At 32.6% G+C, this 15,648-nt stretch overlaps 2 protein-coding genes across 2 annotated transcripts in view; one reads left to right on the forward strand and one right to left on the reverse strand.

Annotated features, from left to right (window-relative positions):
* Positions 1-1,953, reverse strand: part of LOC126739305 (uncharacterized) — a 31,330-nt gene extending 29,377 nt beyond the window's left edge. Inside the window, exon 1 of the mRNA XM_050444932.1 lies at positions 1,377-1,953. Within this exon, the coding sequence (XP_050300889.1) occupies positions 1,377-1,717 (341 nt within the window). The 5' untranslated portion in view covers positions 1,718-1,953. The remainder of the gene's footprint in view (positions 1-1,376) is intronic.
* Positions 1,954-2,515: 562 nt separating this feature from the next.
* Positions 2,516-15,648, forward strand: part of LOC126739151 (1-phosphatidylinositol 3-phosphate 5-kinase) — a 30,321-nt gene continuing 17,188 nt past the window's right edge. Inside the window, exons 1-10 of the mRNA XM_050444692.1 lie at positions 2,516-3,003; positions 3,645-3,834; positions 3,923-4,175; positions 4,232-4,435; positions 4,491-4,702; positions 8,341-8,550; positions 10,108-10,532; positions 10,593-10,860; positions 11,011-11,261; positions 14,546-15,351. Of these exons, the coding sequence (XP_050300649.1) occupies positions 2,704-3,003; positions 3,645-3,834; positions 3,923-4,175; positions 4,232-4,435; positions 4,491-4,702; positions 8,341-8,550; positions 10,108-10,532; positions 10,593-10,860; positions 11,011-11,261; positions 14,546-15,351 (3,119 nt within the window). The 5' untranslated portion in view covers positions 2,516-2,703. The remainder of the gene's footprint in view (positions 3,004-3,644; positions 3,835-3,922; positions 4,176-4,231; positions 4,436-4,490; positions 4,703-8,340; positions 8,551-10,107; positions 10,533-10,592; positions 10,861-11,010; positions 11,262-14,545; positions 15,352-15,648) is intronic.

Raw genomic sequence — 15,648 nt, forward strand, 5'->3', positions numbered from 1 at the left:
GCCGAAACCAAGAATAATACAAGTATTGTAAGAAAAACACCCCATACTCACTGTCATGGTCTTTTCTCGACTACCTAAAAAACTACCTACCATGCCTATTCAAAAGGCTCAATGGGATATCACTGTAATATGATGTCTACAGACTCTTATTTATTGGTTCTTAGAATTAGCAGGTTCACTTGTGAAGAGTGTTTTCCTTAGGCATGACATATAAATTCAATAATTATAACAGTATGAAGTAATTTTTTTATGTATGAAGAAGAAAATGTCTGAGAAAATCTAAGAACACTTGCAATATTTTCAAATATAGAACAGTATATCGTGGGCGTACTAGGAAAACCCTGTAAGTCCTAAAACTAAAAATGTGAAAAAAGCGATTTTAAACTTTCAAGTTTTATGTAAAATCCAATTTTATTTTTTATGTTTGCTAAATGCATTTTTTGGGTAGTAACATCTGTTTAGAGTTAGATTAGGTTAAATTAAAATACATTATTTTTTAGAACAAATTGTTTATTAGCATTTTTAAATAATAATTGCACTTAATGGGTTTTCGCTGACAAACTAATCACATTTTTTGAGACTTATCAGATTTTTCTTCATAAACTGTATTAGTTTTTCTGAACAAGATAATGAGAAAGAGGCTCATTGTCGGAATCAGAATCAGTTTCTTCATTGGAAATTTCAATACTGGCTTCTTCAATATTTTTTGCAGTAGAAAGAGACTGGTACCACCCATGGAATTCCGAAGGAATAGCACCACTTTTGCATAATTTCAAAAGATCTTCTTTTTTCTTTGTGCTTATCGGTAGGGTCTTTATATAGTTTCTCTAATTTTTTTGAAATAACCTTAAAATCGTTGCTATGTTCATATTCATATTTGATAATATCAGGATGCAATTTCGAATACCGCAAACTTATTATTGGACTTAATGGATTTTTTCTGAGTGTCAAATAATTTATAAATCAATTAAGTGCACTTAATAGATTTTTCCTGAATAATATTTAGTCTCTCCGGATTTAATAACTTGAAAGCTAGACATATCTCTTCTATTTGAACTATATTGGACTTAACGGGTATTTAGTATGATAGGTTATATTCAAATGGACTTGGCTATGCAAAAAAACGATTTTTTGAAAAAAGTGGACTTACAGGGTTTTCTTTGTATAATTAATTTTATATGCCCACGATATAATGTTTACTTTATTGAAATTTTAACACTTAGTACTTTTATACTTAGTAGCAGTAGTTTTGCCACTTATATCCTTAAGTCTATGAGATAAGTAATCAGATTATAATGTAGATAAAAAGATATTACATAGAATTTAAGAGTGCTTTAATCTATATATTATGAAACCAGTGATAAAGCTGAATTTACCTGTAGAAATCATTTTCACTGACTATATCCCTAATACTATCCTCAGGATCAACTCGGTCACAGACAGAAGACCTTTTGGACCGATGTTTGGGCAAAACCAAATCAGGCTTATCAAGGAAATCCTCTTTAGTAGGCGACAAGCAGACCGAATCTAACAAATTTTCCGAATGTCCATGATGAATTTCCTCAGCGAGAGGAATCTCTGCTGCATTTTGCAACACAAGCTCATCACTTTTGCTAGAGGTCAAATCGCCGTAAAAGTCTGTACTTTTAGAGGCACGATAACTGTCCAGGAAGGACCTGGGGAAGGTATCTCCCCGAGACATCAGAAGTTCCGTCATATTTATGGGCGTTTTGCCCTTTTTTTATTAACCACTATTTGATCTTATTTGTCCACAGGACACTAATTGTTCTTGATACCTTAAAACAGTCGATATCGCATAGAAAAAAGCCAAAACACATGTCACAACACAACATTAATCCGTACGCAAATAAATTATTCTATTAGCCGCATAAACAAATACGTAATAAACAAATTAAGTGGGAAATAAACAAACACTCATCACGACAACGGATAAGAAACTGACATATTGACAGCTTGCGGGAAATTAAAGAAATGACCTACCTGTTATTTCACGAACAAAGAAGCGACATGGTAGAAAGAGACAAGCTGGATCAGTTTGATACCACTAACAAAGACGGAGTATATAGTACGTACGTCTAATCTTAGATTCTACTAATATGGGCGGTTTTAACATGATCTGGTTTCGGTTGTAAAGCCGAACCCTGACAACATAATTAATTTAAAAAATTATTTACTTGTTATAAGCGCTGTAAATATTATTTTACTGCTTCATTAAGCTTTAAAAGTAATAATTTTTAGTAATTTATATTAGTAAATTAAACTAATATAAGTTTTAGTATTGTATAGTTCTGCTTCTCATAGATCCTTTATATCTACTTTTCTATCTCTCCATATATCAAATTATTTATTACTTTATAATGTCAGTCGATCATATCCGTATTTCGAATATTAGTTCGGAAAAGGGTGAAATTAGACTTACTATTTATTAACCAGTCATAATGGAAATTGCCTTATTCTGACCCTGGTAAATACAAATCATCAGCTGATTTTGACAATAAAAAATATCAAAACATTCCACCTCATTAGCCAAGGTTTTGAGTTTCTTGTAAAAACAATGTTATTGCGAATACTTAATTATATTTAACATTGATATATCGCTTATCATAACCCTGATATCTTTGTCTGCAATTAGGAAGCAAAACAAAAATCGGGAAAAGGCATATAGTCAAAACATAAAATAAAATGAGTAAAAATCTGCAGTGTCCCAACAAACTTACTGAATTCGCCCCTTTGCAGCAAGAGGAAAAACCCCAAACAGTAACCCAATTTATTTCTAAGTTTTTTAAAGCAAACAAAACTGAAGAATCACCAAATTCTGAAACAAATTGTTCAAGTAATGAAGGCCTACCATCTTGGGCTGATGAAAGTGTAGAGTGTGGAAGTGTTGGTGTCCCTAATATATATCAGGTTAATATTAATGAAGGACGGAGCCTTCCTAATGTTTTAAAAAGGATAAGCACCCTTTTAGCACTGAAAACTAATGTAAGTACATGGTAAAAAAAACTATTTATTTCTAATAGTAGTGTAATTAAATTTTACATAAATTTCCCTCCATTAGTAAGCTTCTACCATAAACTTCATTTATTTGTAGGTTTATATTTTTGCTACAGTCTAGGATTAAAAATCTTAGGAGCATCCAGTTTCTTATAAAATTTTCATTAAATTTGGGTATAATATCACAAGATAATTAGAATAGTCTTAAAGGAGTTTTAGGCAAAGAAAGGGTGTTTTTTCCCAATATTTTTATATGCATGGGTTTCTTTTACTTCAAAAATGTTTGAGTTATAGCCAGTTTGGCAACCAGGGTTCCAAAGCCTCCAAATGTGAAGTTTTTATTGCATACTGCAACATTAAGATTTTAATTCATTAGCAGATGTAATTGAACATATAACTTAGGCACCACCCAAAATATTTTGTTCAGATCAAAATAGATGGATGTTGATGATGGGTATGAGGGTAAAAATGTGGTCGAGTTAACAAATCTGGTTTAAATTGTGATTTTTTTTCTGATTTTGCCAAAAAATTTGTTTTACTACCTGATTGTAGGTAATTTTCAACTAAGATGCTAATTAATTCTAAGTTTGTGATATTAAGTAAACACAAACATAATTTGGCAATTTTAGAGCTTGCAAGACTATGCAGACACTGAATTAAAGCAATACTGGATGCCAGACTCTGTCAGTAAAGAATGTTATGAATGCTCTGAAAAGTTTACCACCTTCAGGAGAAGGCACCATTGCAGAGTATGTGGCCAAATATTTTGTTCTCAATGCTGTAACCAACAAATACCAGGGAAAATATTTGGCTGTACAGGTACTTAACTTTTCCCAAAATAATGTAAATCGGTCATTTTAGGACACATTTACATAAAAATCCTCTAAATGTATTCAATAATTTTAAGGAGACCTGCGGGTGTGTACTTACTGTTGTAAAATAGTTCTCTCATATCTTCAGTCTGCAAATTTTGATGCCACTCTCTCAGCTGATTTGAAAGCTTTACAACAAAATTTACAAAGCAAATTTGGTGATTCAAATATTGGCATATCAGATGATTTGTCACCAAATAAACCACTTAGTTCATCTGAGAGCAATGATTGTTTAAAAAGGAAAATTTCAGTTGGATATCAGGAAGAGAGATTCGGCTCTGATGGAAGGTAGAATATGATAGCAAAAAAATCTTGTTGCAATCTTAATCAATATTATTTTCTAGTCCGACTTCATATCTTACTAATGAAGAGAAGTGCAAGGCACTACAAAATTCCATATCTTTAAGAAATCTCTTTGATGAAATATGTAAAACAACTACTGGGGTTAATTTCAGCCCTTTTAAACACAGAATGCGCACATATTCTGATTGTTTTTTAGGATCTGAACTTGTGGATTGGCTAATTTGTCAACAAAAAGCAAAAAATAGGTAATTTTCTTTAGAAAGTTATTTACAATTATATATAAAACTGGCCATTGAATAGGATTCAAGCTGCAGCTTTATCTCAAGCACTTCTAGAAGGCAACTACATAGAATCTTTTACAGAACCAAGCGTTTTTGTGGATGGGTATGTTAGGTATAGAAAGGGCAACTCTTTTTCTACAAATTTTACACAGCTAAGTCCTAATTGTGATGTTCCTACCCAGGAAGAACCAAGTTGGGTGCAACAGATATCACATGATTCAAGTAACAGTGGTAAGTATTATTGTAAATATTTTTTGTTTGGTATTTTTGGTCATACTGAAAGAAAACCATTACTTTATTTTTTATTTATTTATTGTTTTAACAGTTTTTCCACCAATTACAGATCGAGATTATATGTATGACATTTACTAAAGCTAATTATAATTAGAATGAAGAAAAGAGAATAGAATTATATTATAACAAGATGACAAATAGTATAATATTTACTGACTATTATATTGAAATTTTTTATGCCATTAGATTATATTTTTTCAATACACTTCTCAGTCCTTTTTTACATAGCATAAAGAAGACATCATAAAAAGGGCAATTTCTATTAAATGCCATACATATAATGTGAGAAATTTTGATACAAATTTGTATTTGTAGTATGTAAGAAAATACTTTTGTTTCCTATTCATAGTGTTATCTGGCCCTATAGTACTTAGGTTTTTGAGGGAAATGAAAAGTAACATGCTCAATAACTTATATTTTAATTGTCACATCTTTGATCAATCCTTCTTTGTGGATTAATATTTATGTTTCATTTTATAACATAAAAATTTAACAACTCTCCTTTGTGAACTTTCTAATAAGATAAAAAAAAATGTATAAAAATTGTGACTGGTTGTTATTGTATCTAGGTATATTATCAAAAAGTTTATGTCTTATTATGAAACTTACAAGTTTAGCATAGATGCATAGTATCAGCCCAATCTTGAGTTCTTAATATTTTTTTCTTATTATATCTAAATCCCAAACTCTTAGCCCAATATGGTTACCCCATATTGAGGCCCCAAATTTTGAGGTGTCACTTTTTGTTGAAAAACCTCAAAAATATTAATAATATAATAAGTTTAGTGCCTATAGAAAAATTTCCAGTCCTACAAATAATTTCAGGAAAGTCAATTCAGTAAAAAGCTTTTTCTAAGTGTGTATTATACATGAACTTGATAACCAGTGTTAAATTTTTCATGTAAGTATGACAAATGTATTGAGTTTGTGATTGATTTATGTGGTGATTTATTAAGAGTGAAATGTATGCTGGTTTTCCTATCAAAGTATCCTATATTCTATTACAATTATTTCTAATATTTTGAAATAGAATGACAAAATACAGATCCATCACCTATCGAACATTGTTTTTAAATCCAGTGTTAGTTGTTAAATATTCTGAAAGGCTCAAGGAAAAAAGTATTTAAACTGTTAAACTTGTAATAAAAAATAATTTAACTTAAGAGGCTATAAGGAGATATAAACTGAATATAAGTAGAGACCATAATTAATGCAGCAACTATTACTCTACCTTTAATTACATCAATTTTAGTCCTCTTTCGTCTTTCTCTCAATTCTTTGAGGTTCACCAAAGCTTCAACCTGCTTATCATAACTCTCGACACAACTTGCTAAACACTCTGCTGACTCCTTCAGTTTGATATAGCACAAATCAACCTTGGGCCCATTTACAGCATATAAAAGGTTGACATAGTGCTTAACCAATTGAATATTTGTCTGCATTAAAAGTAATGTGAGGTATGGGCCATTGACTTTGAGAACTCCCTTTTCACTACGCATCCGCAGATTTTTAGAAAAACTGAGTATTTTGGATCTTATGTCTTCTTCTTCGACCCCTATCTCTTTGAGATCTTCCTCGGTAAGGGTTTTAAGCACAGAGTAATCTATCCCATTATCCTTAAAGCTTTTGAAGTGTTTCTCGGCACCGCAACTTCTTAAAACTGTCTCGAGTAGATCCATAAATGTTGTGATAATTATCAAGCCTCAAATTCAGCTGATTAATGGCTGCTGTTTGATGCCTCTTTTTCAGAAAAAAACGACAAAACAAGGAAAAATGGGGTTTGTTTCTTCTTTAGAGGTGTCTGCTTGTTTGTTTGTTGGTGTTTACTTCATACTTGAAATGAGGTTTGACATTTGTCCTTTGGGCGTTCGTTATGTACGCTGTCCGGGATTTATATGTAGTTTTGCTTGTTCACGAGAAGCTGCGTTCGAGGATTTTAAAATATATTGACTTTTTTATATCAACCTTTAAAACTAACTATTAAGATTTCACTTGAAAACTAATGAAAATTAAATGTTTATTTCGCCAATTTAAAAATAAATTTGGGTTTACTATAGATCTGATAAAACTATGATTTAAAAAAATACTAAGACAGTTTTGTCCCAATCCATATATTTTATTATGCTCTGGGACGACGGCATATACTGTCATAAATAAACACAATATACACAATGTTAATATTATATAATCATAATACAATTCACATTTTTGTACAGTACTCCTCCAAGTACTACACTAAGGGCAGGCTTGTCTGGACAAGGTTTCTTTCTGAATGGATATAGAAGCACAATTTTTGCAAGCTTAGATGGTAGCTTTTCTTCGGATCCTTTCGATTTAAAATAATATAGATTACTTATTGCTGAAGAATATCCAAAACCTCTCTTCCAATCCTACTTCTGTTGCCCCCATGCAATTGCCCTGCCTTGACTAAATGACGTCCATCCTTCATATTTGTAAACTTTCAATACCGAAATATTCTTTTATAATTTCTTTCCGAAACTCGATAAAAGTAACCTAATTTTTTTACATAAGAGGAATTTCAAAGAGTGATGTCCATTAGGTAGAACATTACTTTTTACCATCTGATGCTTTTTTTTGGAGAGCAGTCATAGTTTATCATCTGATCGTAACGATCAACACCAGACATAATTATATTATAGTTGGATATTTCGTCTATCTTAATTTTTTCGCCAGATCTTCGCCATACGCCCCTTTTTTAAATTTCGCTTAGTGATTGAATCCTAGTTGTCTTTTCGATTACGCCGAAGTATTCCAGTGCAATGGGTCTTTCGTCTACATAATTTTTTACAAAGATCAATGCTGTTATACAAATTATCCATAAAGACATGATGTCCACAATCTAAATATGGATTCATTAGCGTAAGTAAATTTTCCATTTTTGTTACTCCCTCATTTTTAAACATGTTGAGAAAAACCCACACTGCCAATAATCATTTATTATCCCCATCAAAGTCAATATAATGCAACGTCTGGTAGACCCTTGTTCTTAAATAAAGCCTTCTGAATCTATCAATATTAACTGCAACGAGTAAGTTAAGAGGATCGACCATTGGATGTAAATTATCGTCAAGATTATTAGAATTAAATTAACAAAACAAAAAATACAGCAGAAGTTTTGGATTTGAATTTGAATAATTTTTAAGATGAGTTTTGAAAGCATTTAAGGTGACCTCTGATCTTATTTGATCAGACATTAAATTATAAAACTTGCAAATATGTAAAGCCATTATGAGAAAGTATAAAAATTGTTATTGCTTCTGGTTGGATAATAAAGATCAATGATGTTGCGTCTGAATCTCTTTGATTTTGTGGACAGAAATGCACAATTCATAAATATAAAGACCAATCATAGTTAAACTTTATATGCTTTTGCCTAGCTGCATACTTTTTTACTGCGTATTTTCCTAATAAAAAAACCCTGAGAGATCTAGTGCTCGTTTATCTTTTTATCTAATTATTTTATGAAGTTTTGAGTTTTGACAACTCTGATTTAGCAATAAGCGACTTTTTCTCCAACTTAACAATTTTTTGCGTCCCGATATTTTCCGTTATAGATTCTGATACAGACACTCCACTCGGTCCTCTACCCACATCGAACTCGTACACGCTGGACATGAATGTAGAGGCGAGTAGCGTCTACCTCTGCAGACCACCAGAATCCCCTTACTGCGTGGAAACTCCCGCAACCGAAGTACAGTCTTGCAAGCACGAAGAAACTACTGTAGTCCGACCATCTGAGCAACGAGAGCTTGCTCCAGAATCAGGTAAATTTATTATATATCTTTCTCAAATCCCATATCATGGATAGCATTTGATTTTTATAGTTTCACTAAGTGGCACATCTGATCTATAAATCTGTAATAATTTTATATTTAACCCGATGTAATATCTAATCACTTTAATTTTTTTGCATAGTTCCTAAAATCGTTGTTAAGGCAAGATTATTAATTATAACATGGTAATAAAATTACATTAACATATTTCGTAATAAAATTTAAAATATTTGTGGCTAAGGTCTAAAATAAGATATTGAATCAGTTTTGGTAACATTATCGGTTTTGTATCATGTCATCAGAAAAAAATCGTTAGACCTCGTACATTTTTTAGCTTTGTAATGTGATTTTTTTATAAATTTATTCCTTAAACTCGTCGGAATGCTTAAAAGTGTTAGTTCTATAGCATTTTTTGTGCTAAAATGCAGTAAGTCAAATTTGTGGGAAGAAACAAAGTTAAACTGAAAATATGCATAAACTATACCCTTCCTTGCCATTTTTAGAAATCTCTTTGATGCTAATGGGTAGATGATTGATTGTCATTAAAATCAACCAGTGGTTGTTACTGATTGCTCTGGGGAATCGGCGAGAAAAAAGCTGCTGGAGTCAGTTGTAATATTAAGGATTTTTTGATCAGAGTCTTTTGTCATGAATTCACATGAATGTGAATGTGGAAAAAACTCATTTTGTAATCAAGGAAAACTCTTTTACCATTTTTTTAACCTCTATCTGAATCTTTTATAATTGAGGTTTTTCGGCCAGAATTTGTTCAGTTTGACAGAGATAATAACATTTTATAACCCTCTTGTATATATATCCTACTGAGATGGGACATAGGAATGAATAGAATACAACATTTATTTCCTTTTTAGTAGAGTATTATAAAAGTATACAATAAATAATTATAAAAGTCCAAAAGCTACAAGTAGCTGATCTGGAATTACACATTTTTTACAAGCCAAAGAGCATAATTATTATAAAGTCGAGCCAATATATGTATATATTTAATATTACAAAATACAATTTACGAATATTGCGATTTTTAAACTTGCTCATGCACGATCCCTTACGTACATCAAAACAGATTCCACCAATGACCGATAATTTTCAGTAAATTTCCAGAGAGAATTTCCTATAGCTGGTAGAATTTATAAATTGTTTTTCAAATGTTTTCAACAACATACTGTACATAACTTCAATCCACTCAATTTACATGAATGAAAGTGGAACTTTTTAACTTTTTTTCTATATCACTGTTTCGTTTCTAAACTACTGTTTAAATCTTACCGGAAATTGTATTTTTCTGGCTTTATTTACACAATTTCATGGAAAAAAACATAATTTTATCATTCCTTATGATATAGTAGACTGAGTTCGGGATATTAGAATGAAAATTGAGCTTTTTCACTTTTTTCCTTAAATAGAGTGGATAGAGTATATAATCTAAAAAAAAAGTGAAATGTATCATCTCTATATGGTAGATTCCAAGAAAAATATTCCCAACTTATTTGAAGCACACTGATATATAGATGCTTTCACAACTTTTAGGCTGGTTTCACGCATCATCCTTGCGCGAAGAAAATGGCGAAAAAGAAGCTTACGAACTTCTATCCGATGCTTATGAGCAGCACGAACAGAGCCTACTAAAACAGCTCCTATCCGCCAACGGTCTTTCGATATCTTGGAGCGACATCCTAGTCCCGTTAATTCGGGATATAATATGCCTCATCAGGCCCGACAAGAACCACGACGCCGAAGAGCTGGATATCCGTAACTACGTTCAGATAAAAAAATTACCCGGGGGTAAAAAAGAAGACACTTACCTCGTAGGCGGGATAGTTTGTAGTAAGAACGTAGCTCACCGCGAGATGTCGGTAGAAATCGATAATCCCAGGATATTACTCTTGCAATGTTCAGTAGTTTATCAAAGGACCGAGGGAAGACTTATGTCTCTGGAACCTGTTATGATGCAGGTATACAGGATTTTTAGTGTGCCGATTTTAGTGTATTTATAAATGAAGTTTTTTACTTAGGAACACGAATACTTACGCCACGTGTCAGCGAGGATAGCTGCACTGAAACCAGATGTCGTTTTTGTACACAAAAATATCTCCAGATTGGCTCAGGATATGTTGAGGCAATACAAAATTACACTAGTGCACAACGTCAAACGGTCAGTAATGGATAGGCTGTCCAGATGTACAGAGGGTGACTTAGTTACTGCCGTTGACGCCCATATAGGCAGACCGAATTTGGGCACTTGCAAGAAGTTTTATTTGAAGACGTTCCCGACAGAAAAAGGTATAATTATTAAACACATCTTGTGACATTTTGAAACAGTCATTTTCATCTATCATCCTTGAAATGTATTAGTTTGGTTACGAAAAACAATTTCGTTAACCGTATACCGGTGACTTGATATGATATTTTTTAAATTGTATTAAATTTTAGGTGGATCAAAGACTCTGATGTTTTTCGAAGGTCTTATGGCACCTCATTTGGGGGCTACGGTACTTCTTAGGGGTACGACCAAATCCGAACTTGTAAGAGTGAAAAAAGTTGCCTCGTTTTTGATTTTTGCTGCATATAATTGGAGACTGGAGAAGTCGTTTCTGATGGACGAGTATGCCTTGCCACCAAATTCCAGAATTGAGTTTTTAGAGGATAGTAGAGAGAGTTCGCCGCAAACGTCAAAACCAAAGGTAATAGCAATTCTAAAAATAAAACATTTAATTATGTAGTATTGTTTTTTCCTATTTGCACCAATACCTATAGGGGTTAGTATAAGTATTGGGAAGTATTAAAAAAAAATTGTTTTAAGTTTACTTTTTTTTTAATCAAAGTCAATAAATTTTTTCTTTAATAGTGTGTTTTTAATAAAAGATTAATGCATTAGAAAAGGAAGTACATACAGTGTATACTCAACTATGATCCTCTCAAATTTTTACCTACCACTAGTAGAAACTCATTTTACCTCAGCCCCACTACTCCCAGGGAGATTTTTTGCACTATAGGATCGATGAAAAAGAAAAGGGCATCTAGTGACGATGGTATTTCAGTGAATTTATTGGAAAAACTTCCTTTGAGTGCTATTCAGGCTCTTTCTGATGCTATTAATATTTCATTTCAGTCGGGCACATTTCCTCTTTGCCTAAAATTAGCAAAAATTTTGCCTCTTTATAAGGGTGGTGATCGTTCTAGTCCATCCAACTATAGGCCGATTTCAATTTTGTCTACTTTATCTAAGTTAATTGAAAGACTTATGAAGGATCGTCTTTTAAGGTTTCTTCTGGGGGAAGATTGGAATTTGGTTTTCTATCAGGGAAAAGCACCTCTGACGCTATGTTTGATTTCTTGTCCAAACTTCTCCAGGGTGTTAATGGAAGAGAGGCGACTGCGGCGGTGTTCTGTGACTTGTCCAAGGCTTTTGATTGTGTGAGTCATAGGATACTGCTTGAGAAGCTTTCTGCTTATGGAGTTAGGGATGTTGCACTGAAGTGGTTTCAGTGCTATTTGTCTGGCCGCGAGCAGTCTGTGTACCTTAATGGTGACTTTTCTGGTAGGGAGTCTGTGGATTGTGGTGTTCCACAGGGGTCAGTTCTTGGTCCCCTTCTATTTCTTGTATACATTAATGATCTTATTACATTTAGCATATGTGGACATTTTACATTGTTTGCTGACGACACAACGGTTTTATGGTCGAATAAAGATCCCTAGTAGCTTGTCAGAGATGTTGCAGCCGATCTCTTAAAATTGAAGCAATGGTGTGATTCCAATCAACTTTGCTTAAATATGTCAAAGTCCCATATTATTGGTTTCAATTTTCAAGCTGAGAGTCCTGATTTTGGTGAGAACGCATTGGACATGGTAGACTATTCTGCGTTTCTTGGTTTAGTCATTGATAAAGATTTAAAGTTTTCTGACCATATAATAAAGTTAAATAAAAAACTTGTTTCTGGCTGCTTCTCTGTTAGGGCAACCATTCATGAACTGGGGAGAGATGTTGCTCGTGACGTGTACTTTGCTTTGTTTGAGTCGCATTTAAGGTATGCTCTTCCATTTTGGGGTGCATGTTCAAATTATCTGTTTCAGTCTGTTTTTGTGCTGCAAAAGAGGGCTGTCAGAAGTTTATTTAGGGCCCATTCTAGAATGCATTGTGGTAATCTTTTCAAAGAGAGCCGTATTTTGACCCTACCATTATTATTTATTTTGGAAACTGCATGTTTAATATTCAAAAATAAGAACAGTTTTCCAATCCGACATCACAGTTATCCTACCAGATAGATTAATAATATTCCCCTTCCTATTCCTCATTTTACATCTATCAAAGATTCATTTATATATCGCGGTTTAATGATTTATAATCACATTAGCGTGGAATTAAGAAGTGTTCAGTCTTTGCGCCAGTTTCGTTATAAACTGAAGTCATATTTGCTTCTAAAAGCCTTTTATTCGATTGAAGACTTTTTTAAGGCTGAGGATGTTGTGTAGTAGATGCTAAGCTTTTAATCTGTTAATTTTAATTTTGAACATACCTTTATGTGTCCCTTTATCTCTGCTACCTTTGTCTACATGCATATATTTTGTTTTATAAAGATTTTGTTTGTAACATTTTTCTCTTGCATTTTTTTTTTAGGCATTTTATATGTTGTATACATTTTTTATATTTGTTTTGTAAAATCTGATTTGATTGTATTTATTTTCTGAAGCTTTGTCAATAAAATTCGTGTACATGTACCAAATTTTCGACAATAAAGTACTTGGAAAAAAAACTACTAAGGTAGGACAAAGAAAAGACATATCATAGACAAGTATATCAAAGACACATAGATTTCATTCCGACGCTCGTACTATTTCACAATTTTAGCGTGAGACATCTGATTGGCCGTAATTTTTGTGACGTGTGTCTATTTTGTCTACAAATAAAAATACCCCCTTTTCTCGTAAGGCATAACACGTACAGGATGTCCTATTTTGGGTACTTTTGCGGGATATCTCCTTTATTTTTAACATTAACGGGAAGCGGTTTTTGCAACAGTGTGCTACTTTTTCGTGAAATAAAAGATGCTGTTAAAATTCTCATAGCCCTCTTAATTTTTAAGATACAGAGCATTTTTGAAAACGTTGCATTTTGGAACTCGACTCGTATCTCCGTTTTCCTTTAACTTATCGTCATTTATTGGCGTGTTTATGAGAAGTACAGGGTGTTCTATTAAAAAAAAAACATAAGTTTGCTCTATAACTCAAAAGTAGTAAATATTTAACAAAAAAGATCTACACCACAGTATTCTACGGAAAAAAAATCTATAAGGATATTATTTTACCTTTTCGATAAGTTAAAAGATAAGGGAGATACAAGACGAGTCCCAAAATGCAACATTTCCAAAAATGCCCTGTATCTTAAAAACTAAGACGGGTATGAAAATTTTGTTAACGGCATCTTTAATTTTGCGAAAAAGTAGCACACTGTCGGGAAAACCGCATCCCCTTAACGTTAAAAATAACGGAGATATCCCGCAAAAGTACCTAAAATGGGACACCCCGTACATACAAGAATATGCATGTCAATGTTACGTTAAGGAGTTGTTCCAAGGACAATAAGATTTGGTACTATAAACTTGTTTTATAATTTTATTTTAGAAAAGAGTCATCATCAAAGTCTCTTTTAGAAGGAAATGTAAAGCTAGGTAAAGATTTAGCGATTTATTGGGTACTTTTATTGCTTTCTGAAGTTATTATTAAATGCATAGATCAATGCATCTATTTATTAATTTATTTCATAATATTTTATGGGGCCAACTAGGACAATCGCGGAACGCGAAAGACTGCGGGTGACTTGTTTAAAGGTCAATCTTACAGTGTTTCTTTGTCATACCTTAGTAGTTGGATACTTCCTTTTCTAATGCATTTATTTCCTATCTGTAATATTAATTTGCCAGACGTGTATATGTTAATAAGTGTAAAAAATCACCCTGAACTTTTTTAGGTATCTATAGACGATATTGTTGATCAACAACCTTCCGCAATTACGCCTTCTAATAAAAATGAAATAATCGTTCAAACTTCAGATAATAATAGACCTTCTAAAAATCTAAAACATAGTGATGAACATAAAGATCTGAAATTAAACACATCCTCCAAACCGTATGAGCCATTTACCGATCCGCTTCAATCTTCAGAACCCAAAAAAATTACAGTGGAATCGATTGTTGATAACTCAGACCCTTTACACTCATATAGCATCTCTACAGAACCGCAAGTTGAAACTTTAAAGGTTGCAGAACTTCCCTTTTCCAACAATTTCAAAAAACACTTGGACGATACAATCTTATGCATTTCCCCGTATATACTGTTTCCTATGCCCTATTTGGAAACCGATGGAGGAAGGAAATGTAATTTAAGACGCTTTTTTCACAAAGATATGTACTATAGTGAACAATTTGAGGTTAATACGAGGAATAAGTGGAGAATTGTAGAAGTTGAACTAGAGAAAGGAAGTGGGGACATTAAGAAGAAAATCGAGACATTTCATCCGTTCCAGCAAGCGAAAATAACTAATACGGATGATCCTATAGTTCAAAATATGCTCGCGCACTTCAGAGCTTGCGGGGGCCAGTATAAGAAAAAAGAAATTTTGAATATAGTTGAGGAAAATAAGGAAAATCATAGGGTGGGATCTGAGAAAAGCCGACTGGACGTTTTGGATCCTATGAACCACCAAAGACTAGCTGTTTTGTTTTATAGTTTTAGTCACGAGTCTAATAACGCTCCTGCATTTTGTGTCAATCCTTGGTAAGTAAATATTACACATATATTTTAAATTTAATAATTTACAGCGGGTTAAACTAGCTGGTTAAATTAGCATTATTCAAAAAGTATCTCGGGTATTTTTATGAGGTTTTCACACAAAGTCAAAGCAATTGGCAATGAACAATTTAATATATTTAAATTTTTTATTGCCCAAGAATTTTCAGAGTTGGTCTTGGCGCATTTAATAATTTTTTATTTTTTTTTCCTGTTACTAAGTAGATGTATATTTTAATTATCGACCACCTTACTACATTTTTTAATAATAAAATTTTTTAAATA

The sequence above is a fragment of the Anthonomus grandis genome, chromosome 8 (genome assembly GCF_022605725.1).
Source record: "Anthonomus grandis grandis chromosome 8, icAntGran1.3, whole genome shotgun sequence".
Lineage (NCBI taxonomy): Eukaryota > Metazoa > Arthropoda > Insecta > Coleoptera > Curculionidae > Anthonomus > Anthonomus grandis.